The sequence below is a fragment of the Carassius auratus genome, chromosome 34 (genome assembly GCF_003368295.1).
Source record: "Carassius auratus strain Wakin chromosome 34, ASM336829v1, whole genome shotgun sequence".
Classification (NCBI taxonomy): domain Eukaryota; kingdom Metazoa; phylum Chordata; class Actinopteri; order Cypriniformes; family Cyprinidae; genus Carassius; species Carassius auratus.
This window is the reverse complement of record NC_039276.1, coordinates 16,340,190-16,359,374: the sequence shown is the minus strand read 5'-3', so window position 1 is coordinate 16,359,374 and position 19,185 is coordinate 16,340,190. Positions and strand designations below refer to the sequence as shown.

The 19,185-nt window shown below is 38.2% G+C and overlaps 1 protein-coding gene and 1 long non-coding RNA gene across 3 annotated transcripts; one reads left to right on the top strand and one right to left on the bottom strand.

Annotated features, from left to right (window-relative positions):
* Positions 1–1,177: 1,177 nt before the first annotated feature.
* LOC113053327 (uncharacterized) lies at positions 1,178–3,984 on the top strand. Its single transcript, XR_003277213.1, has 5 exons — positions 1,178–1,306; positions 1,862–1,916; positions 2,541–2,830; positions 2,934–3,639; positions 3,738–3,984. It is a non-coding gene; the product is annotated as an uncharacterized LOC113053327 (long non-coding RNA).
* A 33-nt stretch (positions 3,985–4,017) lies between these two features.
* Positions 4,018–19,149, bottom strand: LOC113053325 (cyclin-T2-like). Of its 2 annotated transcripts, XM_026218246.1 has the most exons (10): positions 18,924–19,143; positions 12,739–12,820; positions 11,800–11,928; positions 10,023–10,083; positions 9,419–9,481; positions 9,164–9,209; positions 6,766–6,932; positions 6,592–6,662; positions 5,445–6,504; positions 4,018–5,353 (listed from the first exon to the last, which is right to left on the bottom strand). In XM_026218246.1, the coding sequence occupies exons 1-10, from the start codon at positions 19,079–19,081 to the stop codon at positions 5,286–5,288; spliced, it is 1,905 nt and encodes a 634-aa protein (XP_026074031.1). In that variant the 5' UTR covers positions 19,082–19,143; the 3' UTR covers positions 4,018–5,285. The 2 variants fall into 2 exon arrangements, 1 of the variants encoding a protein (XP_026074031.1); XR_003277212.1 differs by lacking the exons at positions 4,018–5,353; positions 5,445–6,504; positions 6,592–6,662 and having other exon boundaries at positions 8,793–9,209; positions 18,924–19,149.
* Between the last annotated feature and the right edge of the window lie 36 nt (positions 19,150–19,185).

Genomic DNA, 19,185 nt, shown 5'->3' with positions numbered 1-19,185 from the left:
AATCATACTTAGCGTTGTGATTCAGAGATGCTCGTTGCTCTAAATAAAGTTGGTAATGACCCTCTTTTATGGCCAAAGGCTTTGAAAATCCCGCCTTGTACTCACCGAGATTAGAAAAGCAGTCATCAGTGAAATGTTGTGAACACAACAAAAGGGATTTGTTGTACTGCTCTGTTATTGTGGTAAAAATGAATTTTAGCCATTGGTTCTTCTGATCTTCATTCTTTGGCAGTGAAAATAAAACAAACTTGCCTTTACAATTAAAAACACACTGTCTCCTCTACATGATGCTCTCACACCAACCAGAGCGTCTGTGTGTGGGGTGGGGGTCAGAGTTCTGTTTCTTCCAACATGGTAGGCGGAGATTATTATGCAAAGTGTTCTAGTGACGTACATAGAGATGGGCAAAATATTTGAAATCTATAACGACTCGTTTCAGCGATTCAGAGTCGACTCCTAACATTAGAAGCCAATAACTTTATAAATCGTGTACTTTTTGGTTTAATTACTTTGCACATTGTTTACACTGATGGACAGCTACATCATACACTGTAATACAGGTAATTTTTGATTTCCCATCTGTGTGGCTCTAATTAATATTAACATACTGAATTGTTGTATAAAAGCTATATCACACTTTCACACTTGATATTGGGTAATGTCAGCATGGAACTCTTGTTTGATTGCTTAAATATCATAAACCTATAAGGATATTATACACCTGCAGTAGTTAATTATAATTTGAATTATCATTCTGATACACTGCTTTTAACATAGGCAATTTTGAAACAGGTGATACAATTCCTTCTGAAAAGAGGAGCCGATGCTACACTGTGTAACTATAGCAGCCAGACAGCTCTTCAGACGTACCCCATCAGAGGCAGCTCTCACTAACAGCCTGGAGGGGAGACTGCTGCGGTCTACAGGACCTGATGGTGAGCAGCTCAGTCTTCAACTTCACTTGCCATTTGGCTGTTTATACTGTATATGGTTTCCAGATTTGGTTCACACAAAGCAGACTAGACTCAATAGAGAGTTCTCTTGATGGATCTGTATTGGTCACCTATCATGTGAGGGAGGGATATTTTTGCACTCACCTCAGGCAATGGCTGGAGTAAATTACAACAAACAAAGCTTAAATTGTTTGTGTGTTATAGGCCCAGACTGACTTGGAATAGTTAAACAGAACAGAGATGGAGTGACTCCCCTGATGCTGGCTGTAAGGGATGTGGATCTGTTTGAAGAACTACAGACGCCGTGGGACTATCAACCTGTGGAAGTGTTGAAGTAACTTGTCTCTTCCGTTGTAAGGAATCGAATTTCAGTTCGATTTGTTACGGAAATGAAAAATATAAACAACAAATAATTGAAATGCAATGTCTTTGGAAAATGTAGAATTGTAAACAGTAAAATTTAATTTAAGACGAATGGTAATTTTTTTTTGTATTTTGGAGACTTTATTCTTGTGTGAGTCCTCCTCTATGCCCCAGCTGCTCTCTTACACGTGGCTGTTGGGCACCAACAAAAAGCATAAAAACATAATGATGGCATAAACTAAATAAAATTCTCAGTGAGATTGAAAGGCAAAGCCAATTAAATGTAGATTATTTGGTCTGAAAAGTTTTGATTAATACCTTTTTGGTGTTTCATTTAGCTGAGCCTTTGTCACAGGCATCACAGCTAGCTAACGCTGTTTTTTTTTATTGAATAGACCCCCTCCAGATGGTCAGTAGTCAACAGGTGAATTAGTCGTGTTATTCTGGGAAAGGTTATTGTAACCTTGCAACTATTTTGCAGTGTTGTTTCTTGCTGCATACCAGCTGTCATTGCCATTTTCTTTACTGAACTTATATTTTTGCAGAAAGAATCAGCTGAGACTATAAAGGCACAAAAGGATCATGCAGACATCCACCAAGGTGAGTCAACATCTAGACTTTTTGAAAATTAAAAATGTATTGTTAATCTTACAAGACAGAATGAATTATCAGAGGGACAAATGCAGGATCATTCCAGAATGACATACTGTAGACTCTGAAACAGACACTCTCTATTTCTCTCTCTCTCTCTCTAACACACACACACACACACACACAGAGAGAGCAGTCTCAGACTCTCAGCCCATCCCTCAGAGAATCCATGACATTAGGAGGGGTGTCAGACTCTTGCTTTTTGGGCTCCTTCTATTCAAATGAGTCAGACTTCACAGAGTCGTCCACAGAGAACCTCTGACACTCACAGATAAGGATTATGCAAGACTTTTAAAGTGGACTGACTTTGTAAAAGGTACTTTCTGCATATATTGCATTTTTTTAAAAGACAATTTACAATAAAAATAAAACAGCAGTTTTAAAATTTATTTTAAAATGTTATTTATTCCTGTGATGACAAAGTTGAATTTTAAGTAGTCATTACTCCAAACCTTTACGATCAGTGCTGAAAACAGGTATGTCACGCTTAGTTTTTTTAATGTTACCTCATTTAAGAATTTCTTAATTTTGAAGGCGAGTTCTGTTTGACCTCTTTGCTATCTTCCTTTTCAGTCTTGAGTGTTTCAACGTCTCTTCTCTCGAGTGAGATCAACTCCTCTGCCAAAGACTTCAGCAGGTCATCTGTGAGAGGTCCATCACCAACCTCCTCTAGAAGCCTCTGGTTCAAAGGTGACGCGGTTCTGTCACTTGTATTATATGGGCCATCACAGTGACTTTCTGTTGTTCATAAGGGTGTGTCCTCAGGTGAACTACATTACTCTAACCAATATTGCTTAGATGATGCTATCACATTGACAAAAGATTCTGAGAGAGAGCTTCTGGGTAAAGGAGCTTATGGAATGGTAGGTATTTTAAAAGTCATTTTAAAGCACTATTCTTAGCTAAACAATCATGATTTTCAAAATGTTTTTTCAAACATAATCACAAAACCATTTTAATTCATAGGTGTATTGAGGGTTAACCAGTCAAGGTCAGCTGATTGCAGTAAAACAGGGGGCATTGGATGCTTAAACTTCAGAGATGGCAGAAAAAAAAAAGGAGTGTGAACACCTGGAGAGGGAATTGGGTCTTCTTAAGACCCTTCATTACACTAACATTGTTGGTTTCTTGGGCACAGATCTCCATTAAAATGCTGTAAGCATCTTCATGGATTATGTTCCAGGTGGGTCTATCTCTAATATCCTCAGCCGTTTCGGACCCTTGCCAGAGAAGGTCTTCATTCTAAACACTCAACAAATTCTGGAAAGTGTTGCCTATCTTCATGCTAACAGGGTTATCCATAGAGATCTGAAGGGGAACAACATTATGCCTATGCCCAATGGAGTGGTCAAGCTAATCGATTTTGGTTGTGCTTGCCATCTTAGCTGTCTTCAGACTTCAACTGGAAGAGTGATGTTCTGAAGTCTGTGTATGGTACTCCATACTAGATGGCGCCAGAGGTCATGAGTGAGACAGGTCTTGGAAGAAAATCAGACATCTGGAGCTTCGACTGCACTGTGTTTGAAATGGTCAAAGAAAAGCCACCCCTCGCACACATGAACAGGATGGCAGCACTATTTTTTTAGATTGGGACTCAAAAGGGCTCAATGCCATCTCTGTCTGATGACTTCTCTACAAATGCAAAGGGCTTCGTCAAGGCTTGCCTAACCAGGTAATTTGGTAATTTTTAATCCATTGTATATTTTTTGTAAAATCTCCACAGATTATTTTAGGTGTTTTGTAACGGTCCAACATTGTTCCTCTTTGCAGAGATCCAAAGCAATGACTTTCAGTAGAGGAACTGTTAGAACATCCATTCATCTTTCATCACAGCCAAGCCTACAGTAGGCCAATGAACTGAAAACTCGATTCACCAAATCAAAAGGTGACTTTTAAAAACCATGATGCAAAGCTAACTGACATTGTGACCCAACAAAATTTAACATGGGGAAATAAAAATCTAATTAATAAAATAATAGTGAAGATCTTTAAATCCTTATTTGATAAATGTGCCAATAAGTTCTTAACACAAATCACACAAAGACTGAGATTAAGGTAGTGGAAAACATGGAATTTATTATAAAATCTAAATAAAACTGGCAAAAGACAAAAAAAATATATAATATAATAAAAATATATAATAAAAATAAGTGCCAGGGTTTGCACTTGCCTTATCCAACTGCAATTCAGTGATCCAAAGTAAAATCATGGTGTGAACAATGCTGGCCTCATTTTCCAATAGCTTCACACTCAAAAAGAATCAAAATCAAATGATCAAAACCATTCATCATATTCAGAAATAATGTTAAGAGCCTGTGAAAGCCCAGATCTATTTGGGTCAGCACTGTGATAATGAAATCAATCTTCTTTTACCCACCTATATTTCTGGTCGTTTTTTACTGACTTGCACAAATAGGTTACTGCTTCAAGCCATGAAATATATAAAATGCACTTCACAGCGAAGGTTATGTAAACTTCAAAGAACTATACTTTTTGAGGCACAACCTTTGGCATCCAGCTTAAGTTCATCTTGCAGGTCAAAAAAGGTACAAATTGCATGGCCTCATGACAACATGCCAGGTAACCCTCTCCTGAAAGCAACATGGAACACCAGCTCTAGAGCATATTACTGGAAGGCTGCGCTAGAGATGCCATAGATTCTAACACTGAGTCACAAAATCCCCCCTACCCCCATATTGATATATAAATATTTTCCAAGCAGCTCCAAACCTGAGAAGTTATGGTACAGCTTTTGACATACGAGAATGTATGTAAATTTTCTTCACAATCTGTAAACAACTATCTTGTCCCTTTCATTATAGACATGCAGCTCATTTAGATTGGAATCAGATGAGGGGAAAAGAAACAAAGAAACATTCAAGGAACTATGGAACTTTTGTTTCTACTAACTTTGTTTAAAAAATGAGAGCGTCAGTCATTTTAAAGAGTGCTTTCAGTTCAACAAATTTTCATTGTAGCAAAAATTTTAGTATGAAAAATAGTTTTTTTTTTTTTTTTAACACTATATTGGCCCTCACATTCCTATACTGGCTCACACATACATATAGACTGCTAGTGAAGGAATACTGAGGAAAGCAGCAGTTATACAGAGATGGCGAGACTGAACCGAACTGCCAGAAGATCGGGAAGCCTTTTTATTTTCTTTCTCTTATAATGAAATATATGCTTGTTTTTTTTTATATTTTATCCTCTTCCCTATCAGATCAGGAGTCCATTCCTTGGGCACTTAATAGTGAATCAAGCATGTCAAAAGTATCTTAGTAGATGGTGTTTTGGCCATTAGATAGGCTGGCACCCTCAGGGCCATGGCTCTACACTGGTTTCCTGTCCAGTTTCACTAGGGTGCTGAGATGTCCGTAGCCCACCTGGTATGTGACGGGGGAGGGGGAAGGGAAGGTTAAAAACAGAGCTGTGAGACGACACACTGCTGAACAGAGGAATAATGAGAGGAACTACCTGCACCGCCTTTGGAGCTTTTATTCTTTTCGGGGTGGTGATTGTGGCTGGCATCGGGGTTCACCCGCTTGCGTGAGGAACTGGAAGCAGAGCTTGTGCCATCACCACTGGAACCTACTGGGCTCCGAAGGGCCGAACCAGATGCGGGTACCTCAAGGTTGCTCCTGCCATTGCCACTATGCATGTGCGTGTGTGAGTGGCTGTGTCTGTGATGGTGACGATGGGCTGAGTGGTCTCTGTGTTTCTCCTTGCTCACAAGCGGGCTAGAATATTTGCTCTTTGCAGCACCCTCGTCAGAGGAGCTGTGTCGTTCAGAGGACACCTTTATTTTCATTTTTAGCTCCTCCTTACTTGAGCCATCCTTTTCGCTCTGGGAGAGGACCAGAAGACGCAGTTTTAAAGAGCTCCCTTTCTCGCGTTTGTCCTGCCCAGAGATGGGCAGCTTCATCTTCAGGGGCGAGGCAGTGGTGGCTCCTGCTCCCTGCTGCCAGTGAGACAGTTGGGGAAGGTGTTTCCGGTGATCTGTCGGTGTTGGAGCACCATAGACTTCCTTCTCCACGTTCTGCTGCTCTTGCCTGCGTTTCTGCACTGCCAGCTCAGCAGCGTGTTTCTCCCTGTATTTGTCCAGAGACATCTTCTGTGTGGCTGCTGCAGGTGGTGGATAGGTCGAGGCCTGGTGCTTCGCCCCGCTGCTAGCCTTATGTTCGTGTTTGGCAGTTGAGTTGAACTCAGCAAATTTGTCAGGCCGGGGTGGATGCATAGAACTGTGTGGGGGAAGTTGTTTGAAGGAACACTGGTCTGAGTGTACTTGGTCCTGAGGCCAGTCACTGGGGGCGGTGTAAGTGTATGAAGTTCCCTGCATGTTGGCAATGGAATCAAGAGAAAGACTGCTGTTTGAGTTGCTTGGCAGGGTCACTGGGAAAGACGTAGAGGCTTTGGAGAATCCTGTATTTGTAGAAACCCCAGGAAGGGCATCCATCAAGGACATGTCCTGGGTTAATGAAGAGCTGCTGTCTGAGGCCTGACCATCTGATTTGGGCATCTTAGCAGCTTGCGTAGCCTAGAAATAAACACAGCATTATGCGTTATCCAAATTAAACAATCTAAAGACACCAAAATGCGTGACTCATCTAGTTTAATCACTTACTATCCAGTTACGAATTCTCTCCAACCTGCTGGGTGTCTTCTCAAATATCTGCAGAAGCTCATGGGTCAGTTCTACAACAAAATTTGAATGAATATAAATGACGGGTGAGTTACACAACAAATAGGGCAAAATGAGCCAAATGATATATGTTCATTTAAGGGAATGCTCATTTACCATCAAGAAGTTCAAGTGTAACTGAGCTGTCCACATACTCCCACCAGTGCTTTCCATCGGTGGAAACAGGGATTTCCCAGTTGGACCACAGGTCACAGGCCAGGTGAATGCAGACGCAGGCGATAACTGTGGGCTTGTACTGCAAGCAGAATGTGGTGAGGTGCAGACTGCAAGAGCAGCATGAGGAAGAAGAAAAAAAAGACAAAGAAAGCACAAAACGATCAGTCACTGAGCGGACAGAAGGCAGTGTTAAGCATCTAGAGAAAATTATTAAGGAAGCATTGAAGCCACTAAGATATTCCCCAATTGTGAGTAACACTTCCAAAATGTACCTGCACAGTTCATAAATTACTTGATTTAGCACCATGCAATTAAGGTAGACCGTACTTTACAAAGGGTATAAACTGAATGGCAAAAAACAACATGAGAAATCAAAAATTTGAAAAGGTCAGACAAAAAGATATATTCAAGCAGAACTTCATAAACTTGTTATCCATGTAAACAGATTGGCTTAAGAGGAAATGGTCAGTCAGTCAGCCAATTCTGATCAGCAGCTGATCAATTTTATAACCTTTATATTTGAAGTTTAGAATTGCAGTAAAAAGTCAAAAAATTACATAAAAGAACTTTTACATTGTGGAATAAAATGTGCAAGCGAAAGAATAAAGGCTTTGTTACTCATAATCAAGGGTAAACTTGGAACTATCGACATAATACTGTACATTTAATTACAGGCGTAAAAGCCTGCAGTCAACAGAATTAAAGGGAACAGTAAAGCAAACAAGCATATGGTTACCATCCGTATTTACTACATTGCAAGCCCATGTTATGAAAAACAAAGCAGGGCTGACTGTTAGGCCTCATCAAGTGCGTATTCTTTAATCTTTGTAAAATTGCCTACATCTCTAAAAACAATTTTAGTATTTTAATGTGGAAGGTAGTTACTTTTTTTGCTAGGAAAAAAGGAAATAAATGCAAATGCATCTAAACTGCATCAGTAATCCCCGAAGAAGCCATGAGAAATCAAAGATTCCTCTACCAAAATGCTAACAATCTTTTAGTAAGCTTTTGACAGTCTTACATTGAACAAAGTAGTGTTTTACTGACATTTGAGACAAATAACAATAAACTGAAGCCTCAGTCAAAGCTGGATGGTAACCCTGTGCTACAGAACAGAATCAGTGTTTGGACATGGGGTAAGAGGAGCCTTTAAATCCTAATGGAACAAAGACAAACAAATGATGACTGCAAAATTCATTAATTGCATTAAGGTGATGGCTATAAAATACCTAAAAAAAAAAAAAAACAGCCTCTACTTTTATTCAAAAGAATAATAATAAAAAAAAGCAAGGAAAATACACAAGGGAATAAACATTAGAAGATCATCCATCATCGGACACATTGGCCATACACATCTGTGCTTTATCAATCAAGTTTTGTAATTCAGTTTCAAAACCTGAAAAAGTCCACATTCTCTGGGTAACATTGCTTTTAAGAAAAAAAACAAAAAAACAAATCAATGGTCACATTATATGCAGACCATGTGCCGCTCTAGTCCCATGTTCAGACATTGCATACAATGCTGCAGTATTCTTATGCAAACAAGGGGCCAAACACCAATGACAGGTAACCTGATTTAAGAATAATTAAGACAATAACTACACATTTAGGGAGAACTAACACAAAGAAAAACCTCTATTTGATTAAATTACAATGATGACTACACCCTTTAAGGACCTTTTGTTACACACCTGATACTAACAATTTTTCAGGATTATAATGGGTATAAAAATACATAGCCAAATGAAACAACTATTTCAATAAAAAAACAGGTCCTTAATGGGTTTATTTGCATTAAAACAAAGGCATTTCACAATGGAAGCAAGGCAGATAAAAAAAAAAAAAAAACGCAACAATAGAAAAAAGTACTTATAAATAGTTTGAATACGAAAGACCAAAACAAAGGTTCAATTGTCACTTTGAGAATAACAAATCATAGCAAAAAACAAAGGGGTCTGGGTACTTACCGTGAGGACTTCTATGTAATGTTTACATCTGTGTAATCTTTAGCTGGTATTCAGGCTACCAAAGTGTCTTTTTTAGACAAATGCACTTCTGTAACCGAGCAAACGTGAGCTTCAAGAGCACCACTACACTTCACATTGTGCATTCAACCCCTCTGTGCCAACAATGATCCCTCGTACAATACACCGCACTGCAACCGGGGCCGGTGCCACCAAACCCCACCTCACCCTTTTCTGAGGGCATGTTTGAGAGATGGGGGGTGTCCCAGTAGCCACCAGTGCAAGGAGGGTGTTGGACACTGGTAGGGTAACCTGCAGTAAAGGAAGCTATAGTGTGCAGTCACAGTGCAACAAATGAGGTTCTGGATAACAACCTGTTGGTAGCCAAGAAACAGGAAGTCTGTGCCAGATACTCGCTTGCTGTGAAAGTAAACAAAGAGAGAATGAGAATGAGTCAAGCTATACAATAGGAATGAGACCCCAGTAACGCTCAATACAGTGAGATTTACCTCTCGGAGAACTGCATGCTTAGCCATAATTCAAAAGCCAATAGTTTGATTCAAAGATTAAGTAAGCACTTTTTTGTATCTAGAGTTGATTGCAGTAAGCATATGAAGGAAAAGCTATACCTCGTGCTAGCTGGGAACATTTCACCACAGCAATGTGTGGATGTTCAATTGTTATTTCAAAGCCTGCAATATAAAGCACATAAATTTCATTCACAGCTGAATCAAACTGCTGTCAACACCTGTGTATCATGAAAGATAATCATGCATTAGTTAGAACAAAGCCTTTAAAACGATGCAGAATTATGAGATGATAACCATGTATCATGTGGCAAAATAACATCCCAGATTAACTGAAAATCAGTTTGGTTTCTTTGCAACGGTTAAAAAAAAAGTGAAATCACTGTTTTCATCCTCCACTTAGGGTGTGAAGATCAGTAAAAACGTAATGACTTCAAATGTAAAAAGGAAAGAAAAAAAAGCAGGATCTGCACACACTGTATACTACTTACTGTATTACTTTTATTATACAAAAAGCACAAATGGATCATCATATGTCTGCACGCTGGGAACAAGGTTTAAAATCACCATTCTGTTCAATTCAGTCATGATTATGTAACTAGTGCATAACTAGTGGAAATGCTTTTTTGATTTTTTTTCAGAATTGAACCACTGTCAGCAAGTTGACTATTATTCAGTTGAAAGAAACCTCCTTCCATAGACTTACCTAAAGTCTGCAGCACTATGGTTTCAAGTATCACCAGCTCTTCTGCTTGCTGGAGGTATGCCTGAAGTTCAATAGACAATCATTACATGAGGCTTGTAATGTGTCTTTCTTTATTTTCAACCCATAAACTAAATTATCTGGGGGGTATTCCAGAAAGCAGGTTATGTTTAAGAGTAAGCAAGCGGATAACCTCAAATTTCGGTTCCAAAAACGGAGGTAACTTTCAGGGTATGTTAGTAGTCATAGCAACTCACTCTCTGAACGTAACTATGTTCCAGGGTAAGTTCACTTCAGCGAGACTTCAGTGGGCGTGACAGATAGTGCATGAACAAAAGAAGAAGAAAGAAGCAGCTTGGCGCGCTTTTTCTTAGCGTCCGTTTCTATAGTGACTCGTAGATTCGTCGCTCTGTTGAGGTTAATCAACCGAGAGTTCAGGGTTTAGTTCACAGTAAGTTAACCCTGCTTTCTGGAATACACCCCTGCACCCTTCCAATTACAGGCAACGTTAATTGTTTGCCACCAAACACGTTTGATCTTCTTTTAACCACAATTGATAAATAATAAAAAAAAAAAAATAATAATAAATATATATACATATTTATTATGGGTGTAACGGTACGTGTATTCGTACCGGACCGTTTCGGTACAGGGCTTTCGGTACGGTGCACGTGTGTACCGAATGACCGAATGCAATATTTTGTGTACGGAACATAGGTACATTTTCGTGTTTCCAAACGAACATATTAAGTGGCGGAAGTCCCCGCGTTCAGCGCAAATCCTGTCCTGCAGCTGATTCTAAGGCCGGTGACACACTAGCTGCGTGGCATGAGCATTGCGTTTCTGCTGTGTGTCAGTTGCGTGATGTCTGCTTCACGTTTTCTGTGTCTTTACACACCAGAATTGTGCCTGACGCTGCGCTGGCACACTGCTGCTACTGTAGGTGACATAGAGGGAGGCCGCCGACAGACCAGGATCTTGTCTTCACGACAACAATATCTATACTTCATGTTGAGCATAAATATAAAGCCTAGTGATAAAGGACACCGTCAACAGTATTGCGTATTATTTTTAGTATTTTTGCGTACCGTTACACCCCTAATAAATATATATATATATATATATTAGGTGAACTAAACCTTTAATCGTTGTATGTGATAGAAGAGGACACAATTTTTAAAAACAGTTGGCAGGTGAGAAACCCCTGACGAAAATCAAGTTGTTTGGAGTTGACTAGTAAGACACATAATTCTGTAGTGACAGAATCTAAACGCACTTAAGGTGCGGTCACACTAGACTTTAAACGTGCGAAATTATTTCGGACGCCGCTGCGAATATGGGCGGAAGCAAGATAAAACGGTCTCTCCTCAATTATCACAACATGGATTTTTATTTTTATAATCCTTTATATATGTATTATATAAAATAGGACGCTGCTCTACAGCTAAAGTTACATAGCGCTTCCTTCATTTTTGAATTTCTGTACAGAGAGGTCACGCAGTGACGTATCGATCTTCTACTGGTCCCACATCTTCACATGATGCGAATTCGCAGGTCAGAGTTCACCAAACTTGAACTTTGGAACGCAGTGAAATGCAAATTTTTTCGCATAAGCTTGCGTTTCCGGTCTAACGCATTCGCATGCATATGAATGGAAATCAATGGAGAGAAAAGTGCAGTGTGAATGCCCCATTACATGAAGCATAAATTACTCAATGTGATGAAAAGGTTGAGGAAAATGAAGAAGAAAATTAAAACAATAATAATAACCAGGACTTACATTACTGTTTGTATCCAGCGGAGGCTCCTGGGGGTTTAAACAGAGATGAGCTACTTTAATGACATGCTCGAGTTTCTGTGGTTTCTCTTCAACTTTTGCAGCCAGAAATAATGCCGTTGGGGAGATGGTCTAGAGATGAAAGAATTTTTTTTTTACTGTCATGTCAAAAGATGCAAGCCTACTTTAAAAGTTTTTTTTTTTTAACTCAAAAATTAAAATTTTGTCATAATTCACTCGCTTTTATGTCATTCCAAACCAACAAGTCTTTCATTCACTTTTTAAACACAAATGAAGATACTTTTGATGAAACCTGAGAGATTTCTTTTAAAATTTATTAAGATCATAAAAAAACTATATGATTTGAGCAGTTTAGTCTTCTGAAGAGACTGAAGAGAATAAAAATATTTAATTTAGGCTTTTATTCACATAGAAACACTGATCGAAGCACATACATCAGATATGGTAAAAGGAAGCTCGAACATGACTGCCTGACTTGCGAAAACCAATGAGGTTTGTTCTCACGTGTTTTGGGTGAATGGACTTTCAATGGACGGACAGAAATCTTTATAGGTCTCATTAAAAATATCTTCATTCAGGTTTCATTCGAAGAAAAATGAAAGTCTTAAAAGAGTTTGGAATGACATGAGGGTGAGTAACTGATGACAGAATTGTACATTTTGGTTTAAGTGTCCCTTTAAAACATCAACATCACCAGAACTGATGAAAAATGTTCTCACAGTTGGGTAGACCAGTTATTATCAGGTTCATTGTTGTGGTTAACAGTGTTCTATGATTTATCTATTTCACCTTCATTTTGGAAACTGTATTACCAGTTTAACTGCATTAACACTCCAGGTGAAACACATGGGCTCATGAATATTCATATGGTTGAAAAGGGAATATGTAATAGATGCAGGCAGTGCAGATGGAAACACTTACATTTCTGTTGAACTTGGAGAAAGAGTGGTACATATAAAATCTGTGCATGTAAACAATGGCAGTATTTATTGTGAGTTGAGAACTGATGTTTACGGTTAAGGAAAATGTAAAGATTACATAACTTAAGCCATATTACAGTCCCAATTACTTATTCGCGTTCCGTAGTGAGAAAATTTACCCGAAATACCGAGATATATATATATATATATATATATATATATATATATATATATATATATATAAAAAACGTAGACTAACCATGTTCTGTACAGGTGACGTTTTAGCGCTGATTGCAGAATAAATACAGTTCGTACATAAACTATATATCTGTGTCATCCTTATGTTTCTCTCTTTCACCTCCGATCTAAACAGAGACCCATCCGCTGTTTGTTTCAGTAAGATTTGAGTTAGTTTGCTCGTTGCGCCCACCGTGCTTGAAAATGGACGTTGGGGAAGATTTACTTCAAAACTTCAGCTTGGGAGGGTAGCACTAGAGCAGCGAAAATGTACATTTCTATTCCACTTATGTTTCCCACATTACTACAGCCTTTATTAAATGAATATTATGTTATCACAAATTGTTAAATATATTACCTTTTGCTGAATAAATGCTTTGAAATGGGAATGTTTAAGCATCGATTGCGGGCGATGACCACCTAGCGTCACCCTCACCTGAGACAGGCAGCAGAGATCTCTTACTTTATGAAGTTTTCACATTGGTTAACCTTTTTTTATTATTAATCAGTGCAAATTATTTGCCATTCTCGACTTCTGCACCTTCAGAAAGACATGGAAATGATTTTCACTAACCTTTCACATGGTTCATGCTTAACTAATAATAATATCAATTATAATTAATATCACGACACAATCATGCCTAACTCGCATGCACCCTTTATTAAAGCAGCAATTAACTTGTATTTTAATCAAATAAAAAGGTACTAATCTTTGATATTCATTGAAATTATGTTTTCTTGCAGTTAAAATAAATAAACAGTTCACTTTTGATCAGTTAAATGTGAATTATTGCCGATAAAATCAAGTTATGAGTGCTGTACGGAACACCATTATAAGCCTGTATGGAACATCGTTAACCCCTATATGTTATTTTTTTTTTTTACATATTACCTGTACTGCAGCGAGCCACCAGGGGGCGATAGCGTTATTGTATGCTTCATATTTGTGAGGCTGTCAAGCTGTCCATCACTGTCACATGCAGGTCGTAGTTTGTGGAGAACACTATAGAAAAGCCTTCTGAATATATTTAAATGAAAAAATGGCACTCTCAAAGAGCCTTAAGCGAAAAGTTGATTGCCTCATTTGCTTTTTTTTCTTGTTATATTTAAAAATAAATAAATCTGGAACGGACCCGAATATTCGTTCGGTGGGTTGGTATTCAATTTGAAAATTTGACATTCGAATATTATTAAATATTATTTTTTTGCACACCTGGGATCCCCCGCGAAACAGTTCTCATTCCCCCTTCAATAAGGCCGGCGACACACTGGCTGCGTGACCGTCTCAGCTGCGTGGCGTGTCCGTTTTTATTTCAGCTCCCATTTAACAAGTTGGAGTTTGCACACTGAGACGCGCGTCTCAGGCGCGCTCGAGCCACACGGAAAACGCGTGCATGCTAGAAATAGAACCGGCGCTTGTTCCAGCCATGGGAGTGTTCTTTGGCTACAGTGCAGAACAGCGGAGTTTGTATGGACCGAAGTGCATGTCTGAGCTTGTGTTTTGTTGCTTTGACATTGTGGACAATAGAATAATAGAAACAAAATGTATTAGCATTTTTACCCGTTATTATTAATCTAAATTAATCTCATTTTTAATTTAACTTAATTTAGTTTTTTCTTTATTTAAATTTCGTATTTTGTTTAATTTAAATTTCATTTTTTGTTTAATTTAAATTTCTTTTTTCTTTGATTTAAATTTTGTTTTTTCTTTTATTTAAATTTTGTTTTTCCTTTATTTAAATGTAATTTTTCTTTATTTAAATTTCGTTTTTTCTTTGATTTAAATTTCGTTTTTTCTTTATTTAAATCTACCCTTACTGTGCCAATTTGTTAGTCAGAAAAATATTAGACTACCTTAAAAGTATTGCTTAATTTAACAGACCTGTGTGTGTGCATTTTATAGGAGCAGCAACCTCTTGCTCTCTCTCGTGAAGCCAATAAGGAAGTGAATTAAACTGCAATTCATCGACTGGCCGCTTGAGGCTGGCTGCAAAAGGGAGTCAGTCCCATAGACTCCCCATGTTAAAATGCCCAACTTTACAGCAGAAAAAAACATGTTTACAGCCTGGTTCAAAAAATTATTATTGGTCTATATTGCTAATTTTGCCCTTCATGACAACTGTGAGGGGGTGAATTTTTTTTTATAACTCATCCGTTTAAATTATATTAAGCCTTAAAGTTCTGCATAATTAAGGGCGTGGCCACTAAAGTGACAGGTGGATTGCCGCTGCTGACAATGCCGTCGCGCTAGGTGGGCGTGGCTTCAGCAATCAGCTCCCGCATTTTTGCCCATTTTCGATTATCCGGGAGAGTCGCGAGGTGACGAAGCTCAAAAAATGGTATTCGGACCAGCCCTAAACTTTTTCCTCTTACAAGGCTATTCCTGAATTCAGTATTATTCTGGGGGCCGCATGGAAATCTCTGGTTATAACCTGCTTGTGATTTTTTTTAAACTTTATTGTGTCTTAAAAACGTTGCTAACAAGTTGCTAAAAGGGACTACATCCCTTTGGCGGGGACTTTAGACGTCATTAAATCTCTCACTAGTCGGCGTTTCAGCCTCACGTTCTTAGAAGTTTACATCAGTTAATATACATAACGTTATATATTTAGTCTTTACAAATATTATTGAACACATAATTCTGTGATATTAAAGCTGCGGTAGGGAACTTTTGATGCTCTAGCGGTTAATAAACAGAACTGCTTGCGTCTTGCGGAAGAACATCGTAGCCGGAACTACTTCTCTCTGTTTATGTCTATGAAGAATCACAAAGGTACTGGGTTACTCCGCCACGGTATCCCCGAAGCAATCTAAAATAGTCCGAATATAAACACTTATTATAGGTGCACCCTAGCGATTCTGGACAAGCCAAAAACACGGTTTGGAAAATGGTTTCATGGTGTACTCGCTTATTATATACATTTTTCTACATTTTGAACACAAACAAAGTTACGGACCGCAGCTCTGATTGGTTATTTTTTACCGGGAGCGATGGAGTTTCTGCAAATGGCAATAGGACCACTGGGAGGAGCCAGAGGAGCTTGATTTTTTTCACAGATTATCTGTCTCATATTCTACTGTCAGGACATAATGACAGGTTTAATAAATATGTAAAAAATATTTTTTTTACAAAAGTTCCCTACAGCACCTTTAAGGTAACTGATTACTTGGCGGCTGGCTTGACCGCAGTTTTATTTCTGTGGAGAGACTGTAGTTCGACAATGATGTTTTGTTTTGTCCCGAGATGCAACCACAAGTCGTCGAATGAAAGATGTTCGTTTTCCATCCGATGTTACCCAGCGGAGACTCTGGGTTCGTGCCGTAAGGTAAGCTCACACAACGATGATTTCCATGTGAACACCGTATTTACTGCCTTAATGTGATTAACACGCTATTGTTACTTTGACGGTCAGATGGAGTAAAAAAGGCTAGCAAGAATAAAAGTTTTTCATAACCAAATCAACAGCTAAAATACCTTTGTCTTTCTCTTAAAATATCTAAATCCTTGTTTACTTTGCCACTGTTTAATAAACAGTTTTATTAAAGGCCAACGTTACGTCGATTAATGTGTTTGTTTAAAATATTCAAAATAATACTTGGTTTATTGGCTTATTGTAACTTGTTTGGATATAATTAAGAAAGGGTGGATCCTGCACCCTGATATTTGTGAACTTGGCTTTTACCCACTTATGATTGTATTTGTAAACAGCATTAGTTAAGGCATTAGGTAGCTGATATTAATCTTTGTTATTTTAGTAGTAAATGTAAACTATGTTTAATGTGCTATATAAACGTTGACCGATCAATGAAGATGTCTGTAAATGCTGAAAAACTCCATTCTAATATAATACAAATATTTTATTGTGTGATTTTTCCCCCACCCCACTTTGTAATTTTAATCTGTAAAGGTGTAACTTCCATAAAACTAACATTACTTATTTTGAATTTATCCTTAGATGAGCTGACCGGAAACCCAGTGTCCATTCTCGCATCTGCAGCTGTTATTTTCCTGCAGGGGAAAAAATGTCCCTGTTTTCTTTTTATCCACAAACAATGTTCCCACTGGACAAATTTTGAAAGATCATTCATACTCCCTGAGACAGGATAGCGCTGATGTGCCTAAAAATGTTCAACCACCCATTGTATCAACAATGCCATCTTTCCCTGTAGAGACCTGTGGTGTGAATTATGAGTTTTTGCAATTAGTATATAGTTTTTTTTCAGTTTACTTATTTTATGAAAATAAAGATGTTTACTACAACTCTTGCTTTAAGGAATCTGTGGCTCAGTTATTAGAGCATTTTATTAACTGTGCAAAAGGTTGCGAGTTAAATTCCCAGAGAACATGCTGATATGTATAGCCTGAATGCACTGTAAGTCGCCTGTCTTGACAAATACCAAAAATTAAATGTTAAACTATTGTATACTACTTGTATACTATTGTAACTACAGTCCAGTCAGCTCACAGTAATGTGAATGTGAGATAAAATTTACTGCACTAGTTCTCACATTGGTGCTTGTGGATTACCAGGTAAAAATATATAGAAAATGTATATATGGTTTATTCAGGGAACATATATGGTTTATTTATATTATATTATTATGCTATTGGACAATTCTCTTTAAATTCAACATATGTAATTATATACAACTATTATATTAAATGTTTGGAATTTAACCGTGTTATGCTTGTTCAGAGATTGTGTGTATAGTTATGTTAAATACATTCATACTATTATAACTCATCTAACGTTATCCCTCCCTAGTTTTAGATAATCGTTACACTTTATTTGGGGCACAATGATAAGGCATAATAATCTTAATCACAAAGAAAATAATGTTAAAGTTTATATTAAATAACAAAATAATGAACGAAAAATAAAACATTAACAAAAGATTTTAAAAAAGTCTCAGAGAGTTATACATTAAATTAGTTTCTAACATTAAAAAACAAAACAAAAAACAATAGGCAATATTCTCATGGAAACGTGGTTAAGTGTTCATACACAGCGCAGATCATAATGAGCGAGCGTGTTTTTTGTAAATAAAATTTGAGGAAGTTTGATGATGACGTTAATCCGCGACCATGGTGTGCTGTAGTCCGTTTATAGCCTACCATTAGCATTTTCTATCTGACGGTTTTATTTAAGCTTCAAAATGTATACATTTTGGAGTAATTTGTTAAGATTATCTTGATAGACAAAACGTGTAAGGGTCATAACTCTTTGTTGAACACCGATCTTATTTTTTGCGATTCTTCAAAAGTCTATGTGAAAAATGCATGGCTTTTCGATCGAGGGAACCCATGCGCCGCTAACTTCCGGGTTGGCCTACAAAGTGACGTCATAACTTCGGCACTCTATGGGTATTCCCATAGACATCATATGACGTCTATGGGTATTCCCCCGGGGAATTAGCATACAAGCATGCTTGTCTGTCTTTCAACACCGGAGGAGTGGTCACTGGCATGCGGTGAATAGCGAAAAGTGTACGGAACATGGTTAGTCTACGTTATATAATTTAAAACAATTACACAATTCATATCCTGACAGGGTTTTTAATATTTACGGTAACCGGCGCACGCCGTGAGATGCGCGGGAGCTGCGTGCTGTCACACACGCCCGAGTGACTTCAACATAAATCCATGGCACAACCAGCTCATTATTATGTTATATATATAAGACAGACTAGATAGATAGCTCGTACATATACAAATTGCACGTTAATCATTTGTAGAACATTAACATTAATCAGTAAGCGCCTGTCCGAGACATGTGCGCGCTGCTAACACGAGGGGGTTTAATTGACAACCTCAAATAATTTCAGCCGAGTTCACAGTTCTTACAGATATAAGTGGTACGCAAAAGTGATAGAAATTGTGAAGGCAACACAAAGAGTCACAGAGAGACAGAAACGGGCCTGTTGTTGATGTGTGCGTCTGAAGGATACACATTTAGTTTCCGGCCCATGTCCTTAATAAGATTCGCGGCTTGCTGTCGATACGACAGTTCGCTGTCTGGCTCCACTCCGCTGCGGCGCGACGGGGTGTTTTCGAGCTGTTCCCGGGTAAAAACCCATTTGGACGATGATCCCCGGTACTCCGCCATTACCGTCCAGCAGATGAACAGAAAAGAGAGAACGAGCGTCTCGGATTTTCACATACGTCACGCACGTGCGGAGCAACGTTCTTGACGTACGTCCTACAATATGG

Bases quoted from the DNA above. Each gene is read 5' to 3' on its own strand.
- LOC113053325 (XM_026218246.1), bottom strand. From the start codon at position 19,081: ATGGCGGAGTACCGGGGATCATCGTCCAAATGGGTTTTTACCCGGGAA. The intron at 9,210-9,418 runs GTATAGCTTTTC...TTACTTTCACAG, and splicing joins ATGTTCCCAGCTAGCACGAG to CAAGCGAGTATCTGGCACAG. The intron at 6,933-9,163 runs GTTGTTATCCAG...CTGCTCTTGCAG, and splicing joins TGTTTCTTGGCTACCAACAG to TCTGCACCTCACCACATTCT.